Source organism: Bos indicus x Bos taurus, chromosome 5, assembly GCF_003369695.1.
Source record: "Bos indicus x Bos taurus breed Angus x Brahman F1 hybrid chromosome 5, Bos_hybrid_MaternalHap_v2.0, whole genome shotgun sequence".
In the NCBI taxonomy this organism is placed as follows: domain Eukaryota; kingdom Metazoa; phylum Chordata; class Mammalia; order Artiodactyla; family Bovidae; genus Bos; species Bos indicus x Bos taurus.
This window is the reverse complement of record NC_040080.1, coordinates 117,879,829-117,897,089: the sequence shown is the minus strand read 5'-3', so window position 1 is coordinate 117,897,089 and position 17,261 is coordinate 117,879,829. Positions and strand designations below refer to the sequence as shown.

The window sequence follows — 17,261 nt, the reverse complement described above, 5'->3', positions numbered from 1 at the left end:
AGCAATTTGCAATGTGAAGGTTTTTTGATGTACACTGGGGCTGCACAGATAAATAAAACGTAGTTCTTACTTCAATTTTTCTTTTAACTATTTATTACAAAGAATTTCAAATGTAAATAAAAACCACTAGAGCTCTGTATCAAAGCCCCTATACACATTGCTCTGTATTAGCAATTATTAACTCATCAATCAGTCTTACTTCATCTGTGTCCCCAAACTTTTGTACTATTTTGAAGTCTAGGCATCAAAGCATTTTCTCAAAATAATTTTCACTATGTATATCTTAAAAAATGATATTATTAAACATAATGACTGAAAATTAGTATTTCCTCTGTAATATCAAATATTCAGGGGGAGTTCCTAGGTGTTGGGATCCAGGGCTTTCACTGCCATGAGCTGGTTTCAATCCCTGATAGGGGAATTGAGCTTCTTCAAGCTGCTCGGTAAAACCAAAAAAAATGTTCAAATATTCAGGAAATGTTCAAATTTCCAGTTGTGTCATAAATGCCATATTTTTTTTTAGAGTTTGTATGAATTAAGATCCAAATAGTATTACGTGCTGTGGTTGGTTGATATTTTTTAATCTCTTTTAAACTATTGATTTTCTTCTTCACCTTAAAGAAATGTTTGATAAAGCATGAGGTTGTTTGTGCTATATGATTTCCCACAGTGTGGATTTTGGTGATTGCATCCCTACTCTGCATTTTTATACGATCATCTGTGTTCTCTATCACTTATAAATTGGTAATCAAATCTAGGGGCTTAATTTAAGGCCTTTTAGCAAGTTAGCCAGAGAAGGCCATGGCACCCCACTCCGGTACTCTCGCTTGGAAAATCCCATGGACGGAGGAGCCTGGTAGGCTGCAGTCCATGGGGTCGCTGAGGGTCGGACATGACTGAGCGACTTCACTTTCACCTTTCACTTTCATGCATTGGAGAAGGAAATGGCAACCCACTCCAGTGTTCTTGCCTGGAGAATCCCAGGGATGGGGGAGCCTGGTGGGCTGCAGTCCATGGGGTCGTAAGAGTCAGAAATGGCTGAGTGACTTCACTTTCACCTTTCACTTTTCATGCACTGGAGAAGGAAATGGCAACCCACTCCAGTGTTCTTGCCTGGAGAATCCCAGGGATGGCGGAGCCTGGTGGGCTTCCGTCTATGGGGTTGCACAGAGTTGGACATGCCTGAAGCGACTTAGCAGCAGCAGCAGCAGCAGCAAGTTAGCTTCAGAGTTGACTCTATATGAACACATAAAATAAAGAGTAGTCTCTCTTTTTATGACATTTGCAGCTCTAATAAGTCACTAGAGCTTGCAAATGGCGAGTCATTCTTTCCTTTTCTGGTTATAAAAGAAATAGCTTCTCAAAGAGAAACTTGCTCTCCACTCTCCTTTACTATTGGGTGACCCAGTGATACAGTTCTTAAGAAAAGACAGGGGAAAGGCCTGATTGTTTCCCTGCATTTTTCAGCATCAAAAATAATGAGCCAGTCTCTGGCATAATGAGCCTGTTCTCTCCATAGTGACCAATTATTTTGTTTTGTTTTGCTTTAGTTAAGTACCATTTTGACCTCTGGATTTAAGTATATTTGATGAGTTTAAATCCATTGTAGTTTTTTATCCTTATTGATACTCAAAATGTCTAACTTTGGCCAGGAGCTCCTTCAAGTTGTCTGCAGAGTGTGGATTACATGGGATGCTATTGCTTCACTCTTATTACAGACCCTTTAGATTTCACAGAGATTTCACTTTTGGGTTCCTCTTCTAAAAAGCCTCCCTACTGAGTCATCACTCTTTTGCATGGCTCAATTACACTCTCAAAAGTGTTTCCTGCCCCCCCCCCCCCCATACATCCACTTTTTGGATTATATCTTCTTGCTTAATTTTGTATCAGTCTAAAAGTTAGACCTCAGCAGTATATTTAGAAAATTACATAAGGAGTTATAGGGACCACATATGTGTAGCAGTACCTCTGTGCATACCCTGGGGGTGGGGTTGCCTTGATTTTGAGCTTTCTTGTTGAGATTTTGAAATGAGGTGAACTATCCAAGCAGTGCCCTACAATCCTGTCCAGAAAGCAGCTTCTCCCATGCTTTGTATGCTTGTACTCTAGTCCTTCTTCTCAGTCTGAATTTAGGACCCCAAATCACTTTCCACAGCCTTAACTTGTCCTTTTCCCATAAGACCTTGATATGGAAAATATCTTCTGTTATTTTAAACATTTCCTCTTGTTTAAATTAAAGCTCATAATTTTATGCGATTATCTCTTTCTTTTTTAGACCATACTCTAGTACTCTGTTGTTTTTACTTCTGTCAATAATATTTCTGAAAACAAAGTGTTATTGCAATGCATGATCTTCATGATAGGTATGTTGCTGCTAACTAGAGTTAATTTTTTCAGGCCAAAGTCTGAACTGTGGGTGTTCCTTGACTTGTAGAGATTAGACATGATAATGAAGGGACCCAGGGAATGAGGGGCAGTGATGAAGAAAGTGATTTTTGGCAGAAGAGGCCCAAATGACCAAAGTCTAAAAGATATATCTTCAGTGAGTCCACTAAGCCCCCATTTCAAAGTCACAGTCATGTACCAAACCAGTCTCTCTTTCCACATCTGTTCTCATGTTGTGTTGTTCTCAAGGCCCCAGAGGTGATTCCCACTTCGTTTCCCCCATATTCTGATGCTCACTTTTTTAGCTACAAGGTGGAAAAAGGAATAAAAAAAGTTACATTCTAGGTCTTTCAGAGTAGTGGTTAAGAATATCAGGCTCAGAGCGGAAGATTGGGTTCAAATAACAGCACTACCCTTATTAGCAATATGACCCTGGAGAGCTTAGGTAATCTTTTTGAGCCTCTGTTTTGATCTGTAGTTTGAGGATATTAATGGTGCTCACCACAGAAGGTCATCATGAGGATAACATTATGTATGTGTAGCACTTGGCACAGGACATTGGGAGTGCTGACTCTGTATTGGCCACCACGGTGACTCACTGTCTTTTTTCCTTTGTCTGAGATCAGTTGCTGATGGATGAAGCCTGAAAACATGAACTCAGATTAACCAAGAACTATAATATTTTATAACTTGTAGCATGAGAATTCTAATTTGGGTGTTCCACCCAAGGAAAATCATCCAGGCCATGTAAAAGCGTTGTGCCCGAAGATGTCCATAGTTCTATTACTTGAGATGTGAAACGTGTTTATATTCAAAATGCACAACAGTGGTGAGCTTCACTTATCTTCCCAATAGAATATTCTTGAAGTAATCTGAAAGTAATTATGAGGAATTCCCAAGAGCATGGAAAAATTAAGTTAAATATATAAACTTACATATAGTATAATAAAATCTATATAAAAAGCCAAATGTTGACATAAATTTTAGACAAGAAGGGATATACCCAGTTATTTTTAAGTACCTTGGTTTGAGTGATATTTTTATCTTTCTTAGTTTCCTATTATTCACACATTTTTCTAAAAAAGCAGCCATGTAGGAAGTTAGAAGCGCCACTGATTTATGGACCTTTAGGTTACTGATTTGATATCCTGATGTCAGTAAACACAAACTCTCAAAATCATGATGTAATTTTTTATTCTTTATGGCCCCATGTGGCTCTGTGGAGCACTGGAAAATTTCACTGCCTAGAAAGAAGGATTCCATACCAACTTTAAGAAATTGTATTGATATTTTCCATGGAAATTATAGGCTATGTGGGTAATTTTTTTCTGGTGCTCTTTCAGGCTATTTTCTGTATTTAAATTCTGGAATAAATCTCTAACTCAAAGTGGAATAAATAACTTCTCGTATATACAGTATGTGTGTTTTTAAAATGTGTTCTTGTTTAAGTGATTTCTCAGTGACCTTCCCATATCATCTGATACTGTTTTTAGCAAATTGAGCAGCAATAAAAAATGCATGAATAAGCTTCTGGATTTTTTTTTTTCTGATACCTGCATAAGAACCTGTTTCTAAAACAAATCTCATGCATAACCTATCTTAAAAACAAAATAAAACATTATGTCTGTTTTCATGTCATCAGTTTCACTCACTAGATTATGTACGTCTCATGAATATAGTTCATACAGTAAGAGAGAGAGATCAACTGGACAATCATATTTCACTTCCTTCTCTCTTGGAAGACCGCTTGGCATATTTGAGTTTGCTCTGTTCCAGTCAGTCACCTTTCTAGAGCATAAATCAGATCATGCTATTTCCCAGCTCAAATACTTGTGGTGGCTTCTCATCACCCACAGAAAAGTGATCTGAAGCCCTTATTATCTATTAGAACTGTCATGATTTAGCGCCACCAACCTCTGCAAGCTCAGGCCCTCCTCTTTGTTTCAGGCTTATTCTGTTTCATCCACAAAGTCCTTTTTGTTATCTTCAAGATCCCAAATTTGTCCCTGTCTCAGGACCTTTGAACTTGCTGTTTCCTTGGTCAGAATTCCCCTCCTCCCAGATTTATGCAAACCATTCTCTCACTTCATGCAGATGTCCTCAGGGAGACCTTTCCCTAAACACCCTATTTAAATTATTTCTCCATAAATCTCCTTCCCCTAACATTGCTTACTTCCCCTTCAAAGTGCTGAGATTTTATTAGGTATTTATTTGTGCTTTGGTCTGGGATGTGAGAGGAGGGCATGGCAACCCACTCCAGTATTCTTGCCTAGAAAATCCCATAGACAGAGGAGCCTGGCGGGTTACAGTCACTGGGTCTCAAAGAGCCGGGCATGACTGAGCACAGCACAGCATCTGGAATATATGTGCTGTGATTATGACATGTAAACAGATGTTAAAGGAAGAGAGAAAGAAAACCTTTAACCCTATTTCAAAGTGGTATTTGGGGAGGGAACCTCATGCAGGGGAACCATGGGAGCTTCTTGTCAGTCCTGACTTTGAATTCCAACTCTGTCACTTATTCATCAAATGAGCTTGGCAAAGTGCTTCTCTTCTACAAGTTTTAGCTATCGTTTAAAAAAAAAAAAAAAAAAAAAAGGACCTCCCTGGTGGTCTAGTGGTTAAGACTACACACTTTCACTGTAGGAGGCACAGGGTTGAATCCCTAGTCAGGGAATGTAAATCCCTCATGCCACAAAGTGCAGCCAATATATATATACATATAGCACTTTCCTGGTGGCTGAGTGGTAAAGAATCCACCTGCTAATGCAGGAGATGAGGGGTCAGTCCCTGGGTCAGAAAGATACCCTGGAGAAGGAAACAGCAACCCACTCCAGTATTCTTGCATGGAAATCCCATGGACACAGGAGCCTGGTGGGCTACAGACCTTGAGGTTGCAAAAGATTCGCATGTGACTGTTAAGTCACATATATATACTACTTGACAATATGTATATGTATGTATACTAGACAATATATATATGCATATATATGTGTATGTAAACACATATAGTATACATATATGTGTATGTATACTAGACAATATATATATGTGTATATACATATATGTTGTTTGGTCACTCAGTGACTGAATAATAACAATCTAAAAAATAGGCATAACAGTACTGATCTTGAAGCTTTTAAGGACAATACACAGAAACAGACTGTCATTTCATAATGTATAGGTGAAGTGAAAATTGCTCAGTCGTGTTCGACTATTTGCGATCCCATGGATATACAGTCCATGGAATTCTCAAGGCCAGAATATTGAAGTGGGTAGCCATTACCTTCTCCAGGGAACCTTCCCAACCTGGGGATCAAACCCAGATCTCTCACATTGGAGGCAGATTCTTTGCCATCTGAGTCACCAAGGGAATACAGTAATTCCTCAATATAGGATGTGTGTGTGTGCTCAGTCACTCAGTCGTGTCTGACTCTTCTGCAACCCCATGGACCATAGCCTACCAGGCTTCTCTGTCCATGGAATTCTCCAGGCGAGAATACTGGAGTGGGTGGCTATTTCCTCCTCCAGGGCATCATCCCCATCCAGGGATTGAATCTGTGTTTCTTGCATTGGTGGGCACATTCCTTACTACAGAGCCACCTGGGAGCTCCCTCAATATAGGATAGGTTAGCTAAGTTGATAGTTTTCTAAAATGTAAAATGAACTAAATTAGTTGACTTTGACCATGAAGCTAAGGACTTTTACACTTTGGGGAAAATAGCTAACATCTGTTGGCTTTTCCAACTAACGACCAAACATTGACTTTGCTTCTGAACATTACTGAGTGCCTAGAGGACCCACTATATTTACATAATGACTGATTTCTTGAGAAATTATGTTTGGAAATGAAGAAACAAGTGTGTGGAAAAGAAAGGATGGTTGTGGTTGTGATGGTGGTAGTGGTAGAACTATACAAGTTGCAAAAATTGTTATTGGATATTTTATTTTTAATTATTAAGTATTTACTGAAGAAGGGGACTTGGAGATCATGTAGTTTGACCCATGTCAATTTACTGAACAGAAGAAAGACTCCAAAGCTCTCTCTCAATTTAAGTACCTGCTATGTAATAACACTTCTAGGAGAGTAGGAGTCATTTGCTAATCAGAAAGAAAAGAACAGAGGTGTTGTATAATACCTTTGCTTTCTCACTGGCTATAAGGCTAGTTTACTTTATTATAGACTAGTTTATTCAAAGCTATTGGCTAGATAGCAATGGCCTTCATGTCTTCTATCATGTGTATCAGTAGTAAACAAGATGAGCAAAAATACTACAAAGATCACTCAGAATTTTCTCTGGTATCATTTAATCTTAGAAAATAATTAAGAAATGGTAGCAATGTTTGTTTTAATATACTTGCAAAGTGTTCTTGTTTTTAAGAACTGCCATTATTGTCATGATTTAATTTAGTTTGAGTATGTTTACTGAGTATGTTTGTTTTGAACTAGAATCTGCATTAGGCTATGGGTGTAAAAAGATGGATGAAAAGCAGGTTTCTTTAGAGATCTAAGTTCAGTGAGTGAGAAAGTAGTATTAGGATAAAATTCTGATTAATATCATGATACTTATTATTAATAGGGGTGTTATCAAAGTGTATGTGAAATCATAAACTAAGTGCCTGAGTCAGTTTTGGAAGTGGGCTTTCTGGAAGAAAAGGAGCAGGAGGAGAAGGGGCCATGAGAACTCTTTTTTTTGTGCAACTTTTCACATTCCTAATTTTGTGGGGCTATAAGCAAGTAAGCCATCTCTTGGTATACTCTGGTATTGCCTTCAGAACCCCCACAGATACCAAAGTCCTCAGATCCCTTGTATAAAATGGCATAGTGTATACATGTATCCTCAGTAACTCAGTCGTGTCTGACTCTTTGCAACTCCATGGACTATAGCCTGCCAGGCTCCTCTGTTCATGGGATTTCCCAGGCAAGAATGTTGGAGTGGGTTGCCATTTCCTCTTCGAGGGAATCTTCCTGACCCAGGGATCAAACTTGTGTCTCCTTCATTGGCAGGCAGCTTCTTTACCACTGTGCCAACGGAAAAGCCCAAGGTGGCATACATAGTACTTGTATATACTTTAAATAATCTCCAGATTACTTATAATATCTAATACGGTATAACTGCTTTGTTTATATTTGCCAGCATGCAGTGAATTCAAGTTTTGCTTTTTGGAACTGTGGAATTTTTTTTCTCAAATATTTTGATCCACAGTTGTTTGAAGCCACTGATGCAGAACCTGTAGGTGTGAAGGACCGACTGTAATTCCTTCTGGTCTCTGCGGACGACGGTTTGCCAATGCCGGGAGTTGGTGATGGACAGGGAGGCCTGGCGTGCTGCGATTCATGGGGTCGCAAAGAGTCGGACACGACTGAGTGACTGAACTGAACTGAACTGACCCATATCTTTGTTTTCTCTAGGAACTGACGACAAGGACCCGTGGTTGACACAGATACCTCCTCTGTGTAGTTCCCTCTTTATTCTGTGGTGCTCTGTGGACAAGTGGGGTTTTCAGTCTCCACCACAATATCTTTCCACAAAGAGCACATAAAAGTCTTACAATAATGAATAGCAAAGAACAGTAGATAGAATAGTAAGCTTCTTAATTAAGCATTGCAGTAATTGCTTCAAAACATCTATGCCCTAAGGGACAGTTATAGTGTCTTCTGCATGTATGGTGAGATATGTAGTAGGCTATTTATTGTTTTTAAATAAATATTCAACTAATGAAGACTTGAGTATGATGCTCTGAAAAGTCTGAAGGTTGTGCTTTTTACTTTTCGTTAAGTTTCAAGCACCCAGAAACCAATGACTTTTAAAGAAAACTCATGGTAAAATAGGTTATGTGTACAAGCCACCTATCACAGAAGATTTAAGAGTTAACATTCACAGGAATTCAAAAGTAGTTTTAGATCTTGGGTGAAAATAAAGCCAGCTAAGGTCAGTGCATTTTAACATCAGTTAATATAGTCCAATTTTAATGTCCTTCCTTTATAAAATATCCTCTTTCATGCCTAAAGATATATCCCATTGCAAGCTCCAGTAATTAGAGAAGGAAGAGCAGAAGGTATGTGTGTGTTGGGAGAGACACAGGGATGGGAGGAGGAACTGTATAGGTGTATGCAGGCAATCTTTTATCCCTTGTTTAAACTTCCCTCATTTGCTTGTCTTCCCCATAGTGTTTTTTAAAAAAACTATTTCTTTTAATTGGAGGATGATTGCTTTACAATGTTGTGGTGGTTTCAGCGGTACATCAACATGTATCAGCCATAGGTTATGCATGCCCCCCCGCCCCACCCGCCTGAACCTCCTTCCCACCTCCCACTCTGCCCCACTCCTCTAGGTTGTCACAGAGCACCAGGTTAGGCTCCCTGTGTTATATAGTAACTCCCCACTAGCTGTTTTACACATGGTAATGTATGTGTTTCAATGCCACTCTCTCAATTTGGCCCACTCTCCTTCCACTACTGTGTCCACAAGCCTGTTCTCTGTGTCTGCTTCTCCATTGTTGCCCTGCAAATAAGTTCATCAGTACCATCTTTCTAAATTCCATATATATATATGCATCTATACAGTTTTTGTATTTCTCTTTCTGACTTACTTCACTCTGTGTAATAGGTTCCAGTTTCATCCACCTCATTAGAATTGACTCAGATGTGTTCCTTTTTATAGCTGAGTAACACTCCATTGTGTATATGTGCCACAACTTCCTTATCCATTCGTCTGCTGATGGACATCTAAGTTGCTTCTGTGTCCGAGCTATTGTAAAAAGTGCTGCAGTGAACATTGGGGTATATGTATCTTTTTCAATAATGGTTTTCTCAGCGTATATGCCCAGTAGTGGGATTATTGGGTCATATGGTAGATTTATTCCTAGTTTTTTAAGAAATCTCTATACTGGCTATATCAGTTTACATTCCTACCAACAGTGCAAGAGGGTTCTTTTTTCTCCACACCCTCTCTATTTATTTGTTTGTAGATTTTTTTGATGATGGCCATTCTGACTGGTGTGAGGTGATACCTCATTTTAGTTTTGTTTTGTTTTTAATTTTATTTTATTTTTAAACTTTACAATATTGTATTAGTTTTGCCAAACATCAAAATGAATCCGCCACAGGTATACCTGTGTTCCCCATCCTGAACCCTCCTCCCTCCTCCCTCCCCATACCCTCCCTCTGGGTCGTCCCAGTGCACCAGCCCCAAGCATCCAGTATCGTGCATTGAACCTGGACTGGCGACTCGTTTCATACATGATATTATACATGTTTCAATGCCATTCTCCCAAATCTCCCCACCCTCTCCCTCTCCCACAGAATCCATAAGGCTGATCTATACATCAGTGTCTCTTTTGCTGTCTCGTACACAGGGTTATTGTTACCATCTTTCTAAATTCCATATATATGTGTTAGTATACTGTATTGGTGTTTTGATTTGCATTTCTATAATTATTAGTGATGTTGAGCATCTTTTCACATGTTTATCCCATTGTCTTGATTCCTAACTAATTTTTTATGCCAAACCTCACCTCAAGAGTAGAGATGATAAATATCATCTACAGCTTCTTCCTAAGAGAGGAAAACCCCGTATAGTTATACATGCACTATTCTTTAAAAATTTGTTCCCCCCCATCATGTTTTCTAGTAACATTTCCCTGCGATGATGCAAATTTCAGGAAACTGCATTTCAGCATCAGGACCCTAAGTGTGCTCCCTACTGGGCTGATTACTTTGAGCTAATGTAGTGTTCCATTCACTAGGATTCTACACACTTCTCCTATATTGATTGCATTATCAGTAGTGCTAATCACACATATCATTACCAGCCAATTACACAAGCACATATCTAAACTAGGTAACTTATTCACCAACATTATCTCTTACAAGTCTTAATTTTGTAATGAAGTTGATTATCCTCTTACCCAATTGAGTATAGCTACATATTTTGATCTAGCAGGCTAAATGCAAGTTTATTGAATTATATAGTAGATAATTACTTACCTATGTTTGTAACAACACAAAATGAGGGCAATTTGAGAGTAGTCTGTTTCTTATTCTGTTTAAAGAGTGCATTAGAGAAGGTTAATTGTTTTAAATAAAACAGACCCAAAGATATATTTGGGTTAAAAAAAAAAAGCAATAAAAGTGTACTTCCTGCACACAAAACAGAATTGGGTATGAGAACTGGTACTTGGGGATGCAATCATTCAGACACCCAGGTAGTTTTCTCACATATTCAGTATAAGAGTTCCATTCAGGGTCACTCTGAAAGATTCATTTTAGGGAGAAAGGACATGGAGGACTAATGAAGGTGTGTATGGGCTGACCTTGACAGTGAGGAATGCTAATACTCTATAGGCTACAGTTTAGTCACATGACCACAACTAGCTACCAAGGAAATGAGAATTATCCTTTATTCCAGGAAGTGGAAGAGGGCATGGATTTTGGTGCACAGTTAGCAATTTTTCCTTAAGGACTCAAAACATAACTTGCTCTATTTCTTGATTTAATGAACACTTCACTTGCCTTGGTCATTACTTAGAATCTCTTAGGCTTGCTTTGCTTTAATTTTATTACACTATGTCAAGTGTCCTATAAAGCCTAGATTCAAGCTCTGACTCTTAGAAGACTTGTACATATCAAACAGCTGAATAATGGGGAATATGAAAATGAAAAGGCATTTTTTTCCAAAATTTTAAGTAAACACATTATGCCCCTGTTGTGGTGATGGTTTTTTTAAGCAGGCTCAAATATAGGTAAGTGGGTTAGAATAAAAGGGTTAGCTTCGGGATATCACCTAGTTCAACCCTCTTATTTCACAGATAAGGAATGTGAGGCTTGGAGCAATGGACGGACCTGACTGTACAGCGAGCACTCAGGCTTTCAGGCTCTTCCTCAGTGTCAGGCTCTTTTTTCTGGACCAAGTCTCTTTTCATAACATTATTTGTCATATTTTTTATTGGTAGTCATATTGCTTCCAAAACATAAGTCATTGAAAGATGTCCATCCATTTATAAAGAAGAAATAATGCACAATAAATTGTAACTGACAAGAGGTAGTGTGTTTAAATCCATGAGAAAATAGACCCAAACACCTTTCTTGATTTTCCAAACTCATCTGAAGGACCCTAATAAATTAGCTACCTACTAAACGTTCTTTTTAAAAAAGATACATAATTTTTTCTTATTTCCTCAATAAAAGAATAATGGGTTCTAGATAAATCTTCTTCAACTCTAAAATTGTCTAATCCACGGCATGCAGATTTTATAATTTTAGAGAAGGCAAATTTCTGATCACCATGCTAGTTAAGATCTAGGATTAAAAGTTCAGGAAAAACAAATTATGAAATCGGAAATATTGGAAGCTGTGTTATTTTTAAGGAAAAAAACCACATCATTACTTTTACAACCCCTGTAGGCAAAATTTAACTGTTTTATTATGCTACATTAGCAAAAATATGAAGTTTTGTTTCTTATTTAATTACTGTTGCCTTTAGCCTAATTTTATGCTATTTTTGTAAGGATGTATAAAATAGAAAGTGTACAAGAAAAGTGGCACAAACCTAGGTTGAGTCTAAAGCATACATACTTCAAGGAATTTTATGGAAATGTGGAAATTCGGGGTTATTTTCACCATTCTTATTTATGTCAGGTGTTAGCTATAGTTGATCTTATACCAAGAGTGAATCAAAATCATTAGAGTAATGATGTATGTTCATTTATTAAATCCAAAGAAAACTGAAGCAGAATCTTCAGAGTTGGTTTTTATTATGAACATTATAAACACAGCTGCAAGTTAATATTTGTGCATAGAGTAGTTTTTGCTTATCACATTAGTAAAGACTAAATAATCTGGCAACCTTGCTGGAAATGAAGGTGAGAAGACTTTGCTCCTTCCCTGTCCACCTTCTACCAAACACAAATAAAAAAGTCCATCTAATTTTGTGATGCCACAAAAAATAATGGTGTGAAATGTAAGTAAAGAAGAGAACCAGGCTTTGCTTGCTCTCGTATTTACCTGCCCCCTGTGTTAGAAGTCTATATTCAGTTGATTATTAATGTAAAAAATCAGCAGATGCGTGGTGTCACCCTGTGTAAGCATCAGGGACATGAAGGCTAAGGCCATCTTTTAATGTACTCCATGGTGTTTTTCATATTGCTTTGATTTGTGAGGATTTTCTATGCAGTTCACTGTAGTGTAGGGATATTCACTTCTTTTGGATCCCTTTTTGAATATCCCCTCTTTAAAAGTGGGCTGCATGTGATCAGACAGTTTTTAAAAGCTACTGTTTCATATTTTCCAAAGAATCTGACGTTGGTCCCCATGGTGACATAGCACCTATTGAAAATAATAAAGAGGAAGAGTCTATTTTTTTAACATTTTTTTGTAATTTAAACTTTAAATCTAACTCTGCTCTCTTCATAGGTGCTATATTGATAGAATTGTTTTTAATAGGAAGTTTTGAAAGATGTTTGTATGGTAATGTAACAAATACACTCAAAACTGGAAGTTGCTATTTTAATTTGATTATCCTTTTGACGACAACCTGGATTAAGTGTCATTATACAGAAGTACATGAAAAGTAAAACAAATGCATTGAGAACCCAGAATTTCATTTCAGTAATCAATTATTTTCAATGACTCATGACCTCTGAATAGTTTCCATGAAGAAAATACCTAGAGTTGATTTTATTCAAGTCCCACAATTCTTTCCTTTTTAAAAACATGCATGCTGATATTTTTGTGTTCATGCAAATTTTTTACTCTGTAACTCTGTATATATTAAGGGGCATTGGCATCCTAAGTAGGACTATATTTAAAAAGTGAGTAATTTTATTCTTATAGTTCTGAGTATGGCTTCTTTATACTGTGATGAATCTTGCTTTCTGCCTTTTATTTGCATACATAAAATCTTCATTTTTGCCTCATCATGTATCTTTTCTGCATATAATTAACATTAAATTTTTTTGTGCAGAGCTGGGTATTTGCCTCAGAATATTCCCCTGGAGATTATCAGATACCTGTCTGAGGAAAAGGATTTTCTTCCTTGGCATGCTGCCAGCAGAGCTCTTTATCCTCTAGATAAATTACTGGACCGCATGGAGAAATACAACATCTTCAATGTAAAAAGATATATTTTCTTCTTTCTTCTTTTCAGAAGATAAACTGTTTTCTCATTATCTACTATGTTCAACTTGATCCCAAGTTATTTTAGTAGTTCCTTCTAATTTGTGTTATCATTTTTGTTCTGATTTTCTGTATGACACTAATGGCAAATTCTGAAGAAAGAAATGTAATACAAGCTACTTTTTTTTTTTTTTTTCTGGCCTAAAAGTGTCAGTTAAGCTTAAATGCCTCAGAATTTAAGAACAAATATACATAATAAATCCTTAAAGTTCAAACTTACTTCCCTAGAGTTAAAGGGTTCTGTGTTCACAGAGGACTTAACCTGGAAGAGGGATGCAAAAATCTTCACAGAATATAGACAGTTTCAGTAAAGATTCTTAGTCATTATTTTTATCCAGAGGGGCATAGTAAATTCAATTCACTTCCTTAATTAACAAGGTTAAGATCAACATTGAGGCAAAAGCCCATTCATAATTGGGTCCAAGGAGATATAGGAGAGCAAACAACAGCTAATCCAAATAGACCTGAAGACATGGCAAACATTCCAACGTGTTACCTGACCAGATTTCCTAGGCCTAAGGGCTGGAAAACCAAACTTGCACAGTTGACACCACCTAATCTAATGTAATAATCATTTTGAATAGCATTAGGGTTAAGCACTGCTAATGAGCTTTTGATTCCAAAATTTCTTATCACCAGTGAAGTTTTGCATGCGAGAATGTATCTCTGTAACTCCTATTACCATTGAGCATTATTTATTTTCCTTTTACTTATTTGAAGACTCTGCTCCGTGTCTTATAAAATTTTCCTAATTTATAACGTCCTGGCTCTGCTAATTAACCTATGGATTTGAAGTGACTCGAGGCAAGTTGGCTCTGACATGAAAGCTGTTTATCAGAGTCATCTAAACTGCGATGTCCCTAAGAGTTGCTTTTTCAAATCTTATCCTGAGCCTGCATGAACGCACCTTGGCTTTAACAATTTTTTTTAATGAGAGTGGTCTTGGCTTGACTGTTCATTGTCATTGGCTTTGTTCTAGTCCGCCTTTGTAGCAGACGTGCATACAAGTGTCAGCACAGTTATGGTATCATTTTTATCTGCTGGAGAAAGGCTTATTACCCTTCTCTTTTCTCCTTAACACAGAGACACTGTAATATTAAACTTATGTAAAACAAATTTACATTCTTGTGTATATTTGTACTTTAGAATAATATATCATGTCAGACACTTCATTTCCAGTAAAAAGTTAAGAATTGTTTTACTGTAATTTCAGTGTTTTGCTTCCTTTGTCAAAATTCAAGGACCACATTAAAGTGAGGAGAACATATCTTGCATTACGACTAATATTTAATTATATCATTAGATGAATGGATTTTGACTTTGAAATATTAATAGTACATCATTTTACTAAAAAGTGAATCTCATGTGTGTGTCAGGTTCAACAAAGCTAGGCTATTAGCTGGGCTTATCTAATAGTTTTGCATTAAATATGGCCTATTTACATAAAATGATAAAGATTAGGTATTCATTTTCATAAACTGTATCTACATACATATGTAACTATGTATACATGGATTCATTATCAATATCTTACTTTCCTTTTCGCTACAAAAATTGTCATCTCAAATATTTAATAGTGAAAATTGCTTAATTTTTCAATAGGCAGTAAAGAGTAGACTTCCACCATTGCAACTGTATTTTATATTTATTTTCTATGTTTGAAATAATAAGTCAAATGAAATTGTAATAAAGCTTTACCATACCCGTTATTTTACGGATATTCAAAGTAGGTTCATTTGGAAAATATTTTAAGTTACATATAATTTCAGTTGTCAGAGTGAAGTGATTTGAAAGTAACATTATCTTTATTTCTCCCACTCTTCATTTAGGAATATATTTTAAAGCAAGTTGCAACGACGTACATCAAGCTTGGTTGGCCAAAAAACAGTTTTAATGGATCTCTTGTCCAAGCGTCCTACCAACACGAGTACGGTTTCATTTCTTATTTGCTCCCCCCAGAAGCGTGCAATGACACACCACTAGAACCACTGTGACTGTCGCAGCGTGAGACGACCTTTCGTTCTGCATCTGTCATTTCCCTTTCCCGGAAGGACTGCTGGTGGACAGCACGGTTTGCACCACCTGGTACTGAGAATAAAGGCTTTTCTTGGCCATGTTTTAATTTAAAATCTGCCTCTACGGGTAGTTGAGATCTGAACCTAGACCCCTCACTAGAGAACTGTTTCCAGAGAAGACGTTTTTATGCACAACTCCCACCCTGCTTAATTATTTCTTACTCAGCAAAATGGAATCCCTGTGTCTGAAAATTATTTTGTGCTAATTATTTACATATGTACTGTAATGTAGTGTACTGAGTTACCCGTTCTCTCCAGATATTAACCCTGTTGGTTTTTCTTTTCCTTTTGATGATACCTAGAGAACTACGTAGAGAAGTTATAATGCTGGCATGTAGTTTTGGCAACAAACACTGTCACCAACAAGCATCAACACTTATTTCAGATTGGATTTCCAGCAACAGGAACAGGTAAGCTGAACCAAATCCTATTTTTCTGATATGATATGTACTACTTTCAGATTCTGAGTGGATGCTTTACATTCATTCACTGGAGAAAAACAAGACAAGATAAAAACACTGCAGAACTTTGTTTCAGGTTCACAGATTACCAAGCAGCCACCCGGAAGCCACAGTGTACATCTCTTTGGACTATTTTATCTAGTTTTAAACTACCTTTCTTAAGCCAGGCCCTTATTCTTCATATATAGAGTATCACCTTATTTCGAATCTTGCTAGCTTTGCTGTCACATGAAAACAAAATAATTGAATTTAGGTCAAACTCTGAAGTTCCTTAGAAAGGTTGCGGTATTTATTTATAAAACAACTGTGAGCATTTGATATAAATGAAGCAGCATAGCAAATGTTAATTGTAAAACCTAAAGACAAAAATGTTATGAAAAACCTTTAGTCTTTCAGTGACCTTTGATAGAAAGCTTAAACTTGTGTCTTATCTTGGAATTTCACAGTACAGTATTTTCATATATTATATGAGGTTAAAAAAATTTGATAGAATTATTTTTGACTTAAATATTATATTAAATGTCACTTAATGTTAATGAAAAAATATGAAGCATAAACAAAATCAAGGATCAGTGATTTTCATACTATAGTTTTTAAAAATATTTTAGGTGTATTTGAATTTCCAAAGATCATTATGTTCCATTTCTTTTTATACTCTGGGAAATTTTCAATCACACTTCTCCAGTCTTTGGCCACCTTGTTAAGGAGAGTCTGATCAGAAGGGTGAGGATTTAAGGAACAATTAGTTCAGAAGATTCTATTTTACATGCTTCAGGGGGCTTGTTCCTGGTGTCAGTGACTGAGACAGCCCCGTGGGCAACAGAAGGAGACTTGTTGTAGAAGAACATTGAGAACCACAAAGAGTATAATTTGTTTATGGAACAAAATGGTATTTGTCTTGCTGAGAGTTGTTTAGGTTTAAACTTATGTCTGACTCCAGATCAAAATGTAGCTCTCCTGCTTTAAGTTTGTGAGGGAAATCTTTCATTGCATTACTTAGTAATTAGTCAATCTCTCACCTTCTCTAGAGTTTTCCTCTTTTCTTTTTAAGTTAATCCTTGTTGACCGTACACTGAGCTAAGAAGGAAAATATTTTATTACTATCATCTCTCAATGGAACCATCATATACTAGAAGACAGTGATTAAATTCCTCATCACTCTTC

The 17,261-nt window shown here is 36.9% G+C and overlaps 1 protein-coding gene across 2 annotated transcripts in view; it reads left to right on the top strand.

Moving 5' to 3' along the window:
- The window catches only part of TRHDE (thyrotropin releasing hormone degrading enzyme), a 450,253-nt gene that overhangs the window by 388,960 nt on the left and 44,032 nt on the right, over nucleotides 1-17,261 (top strand). For both annotated transcript variants that reach the window (XM_027543346.1, XM_027543348.1), the window contains 3 exons: nucleotides 13,350-13,497; nucleotides 15,391-15,488; nucleotides 15,939-16,046. In XM_027543346.1, coding sequence (XP_027399147.1) covers nucleotides 13,350-13,497; nucleotides 15,391-15,488; nucleotides 15,939-16,046 — 354 coding nt within the window. The remainder of the gene's footprint in view (nucleotides 1-13,349; nucleotides 13,498-15,390; nucleotides 15,489-15,938; nucleotides 16,047-17,261) is intronic.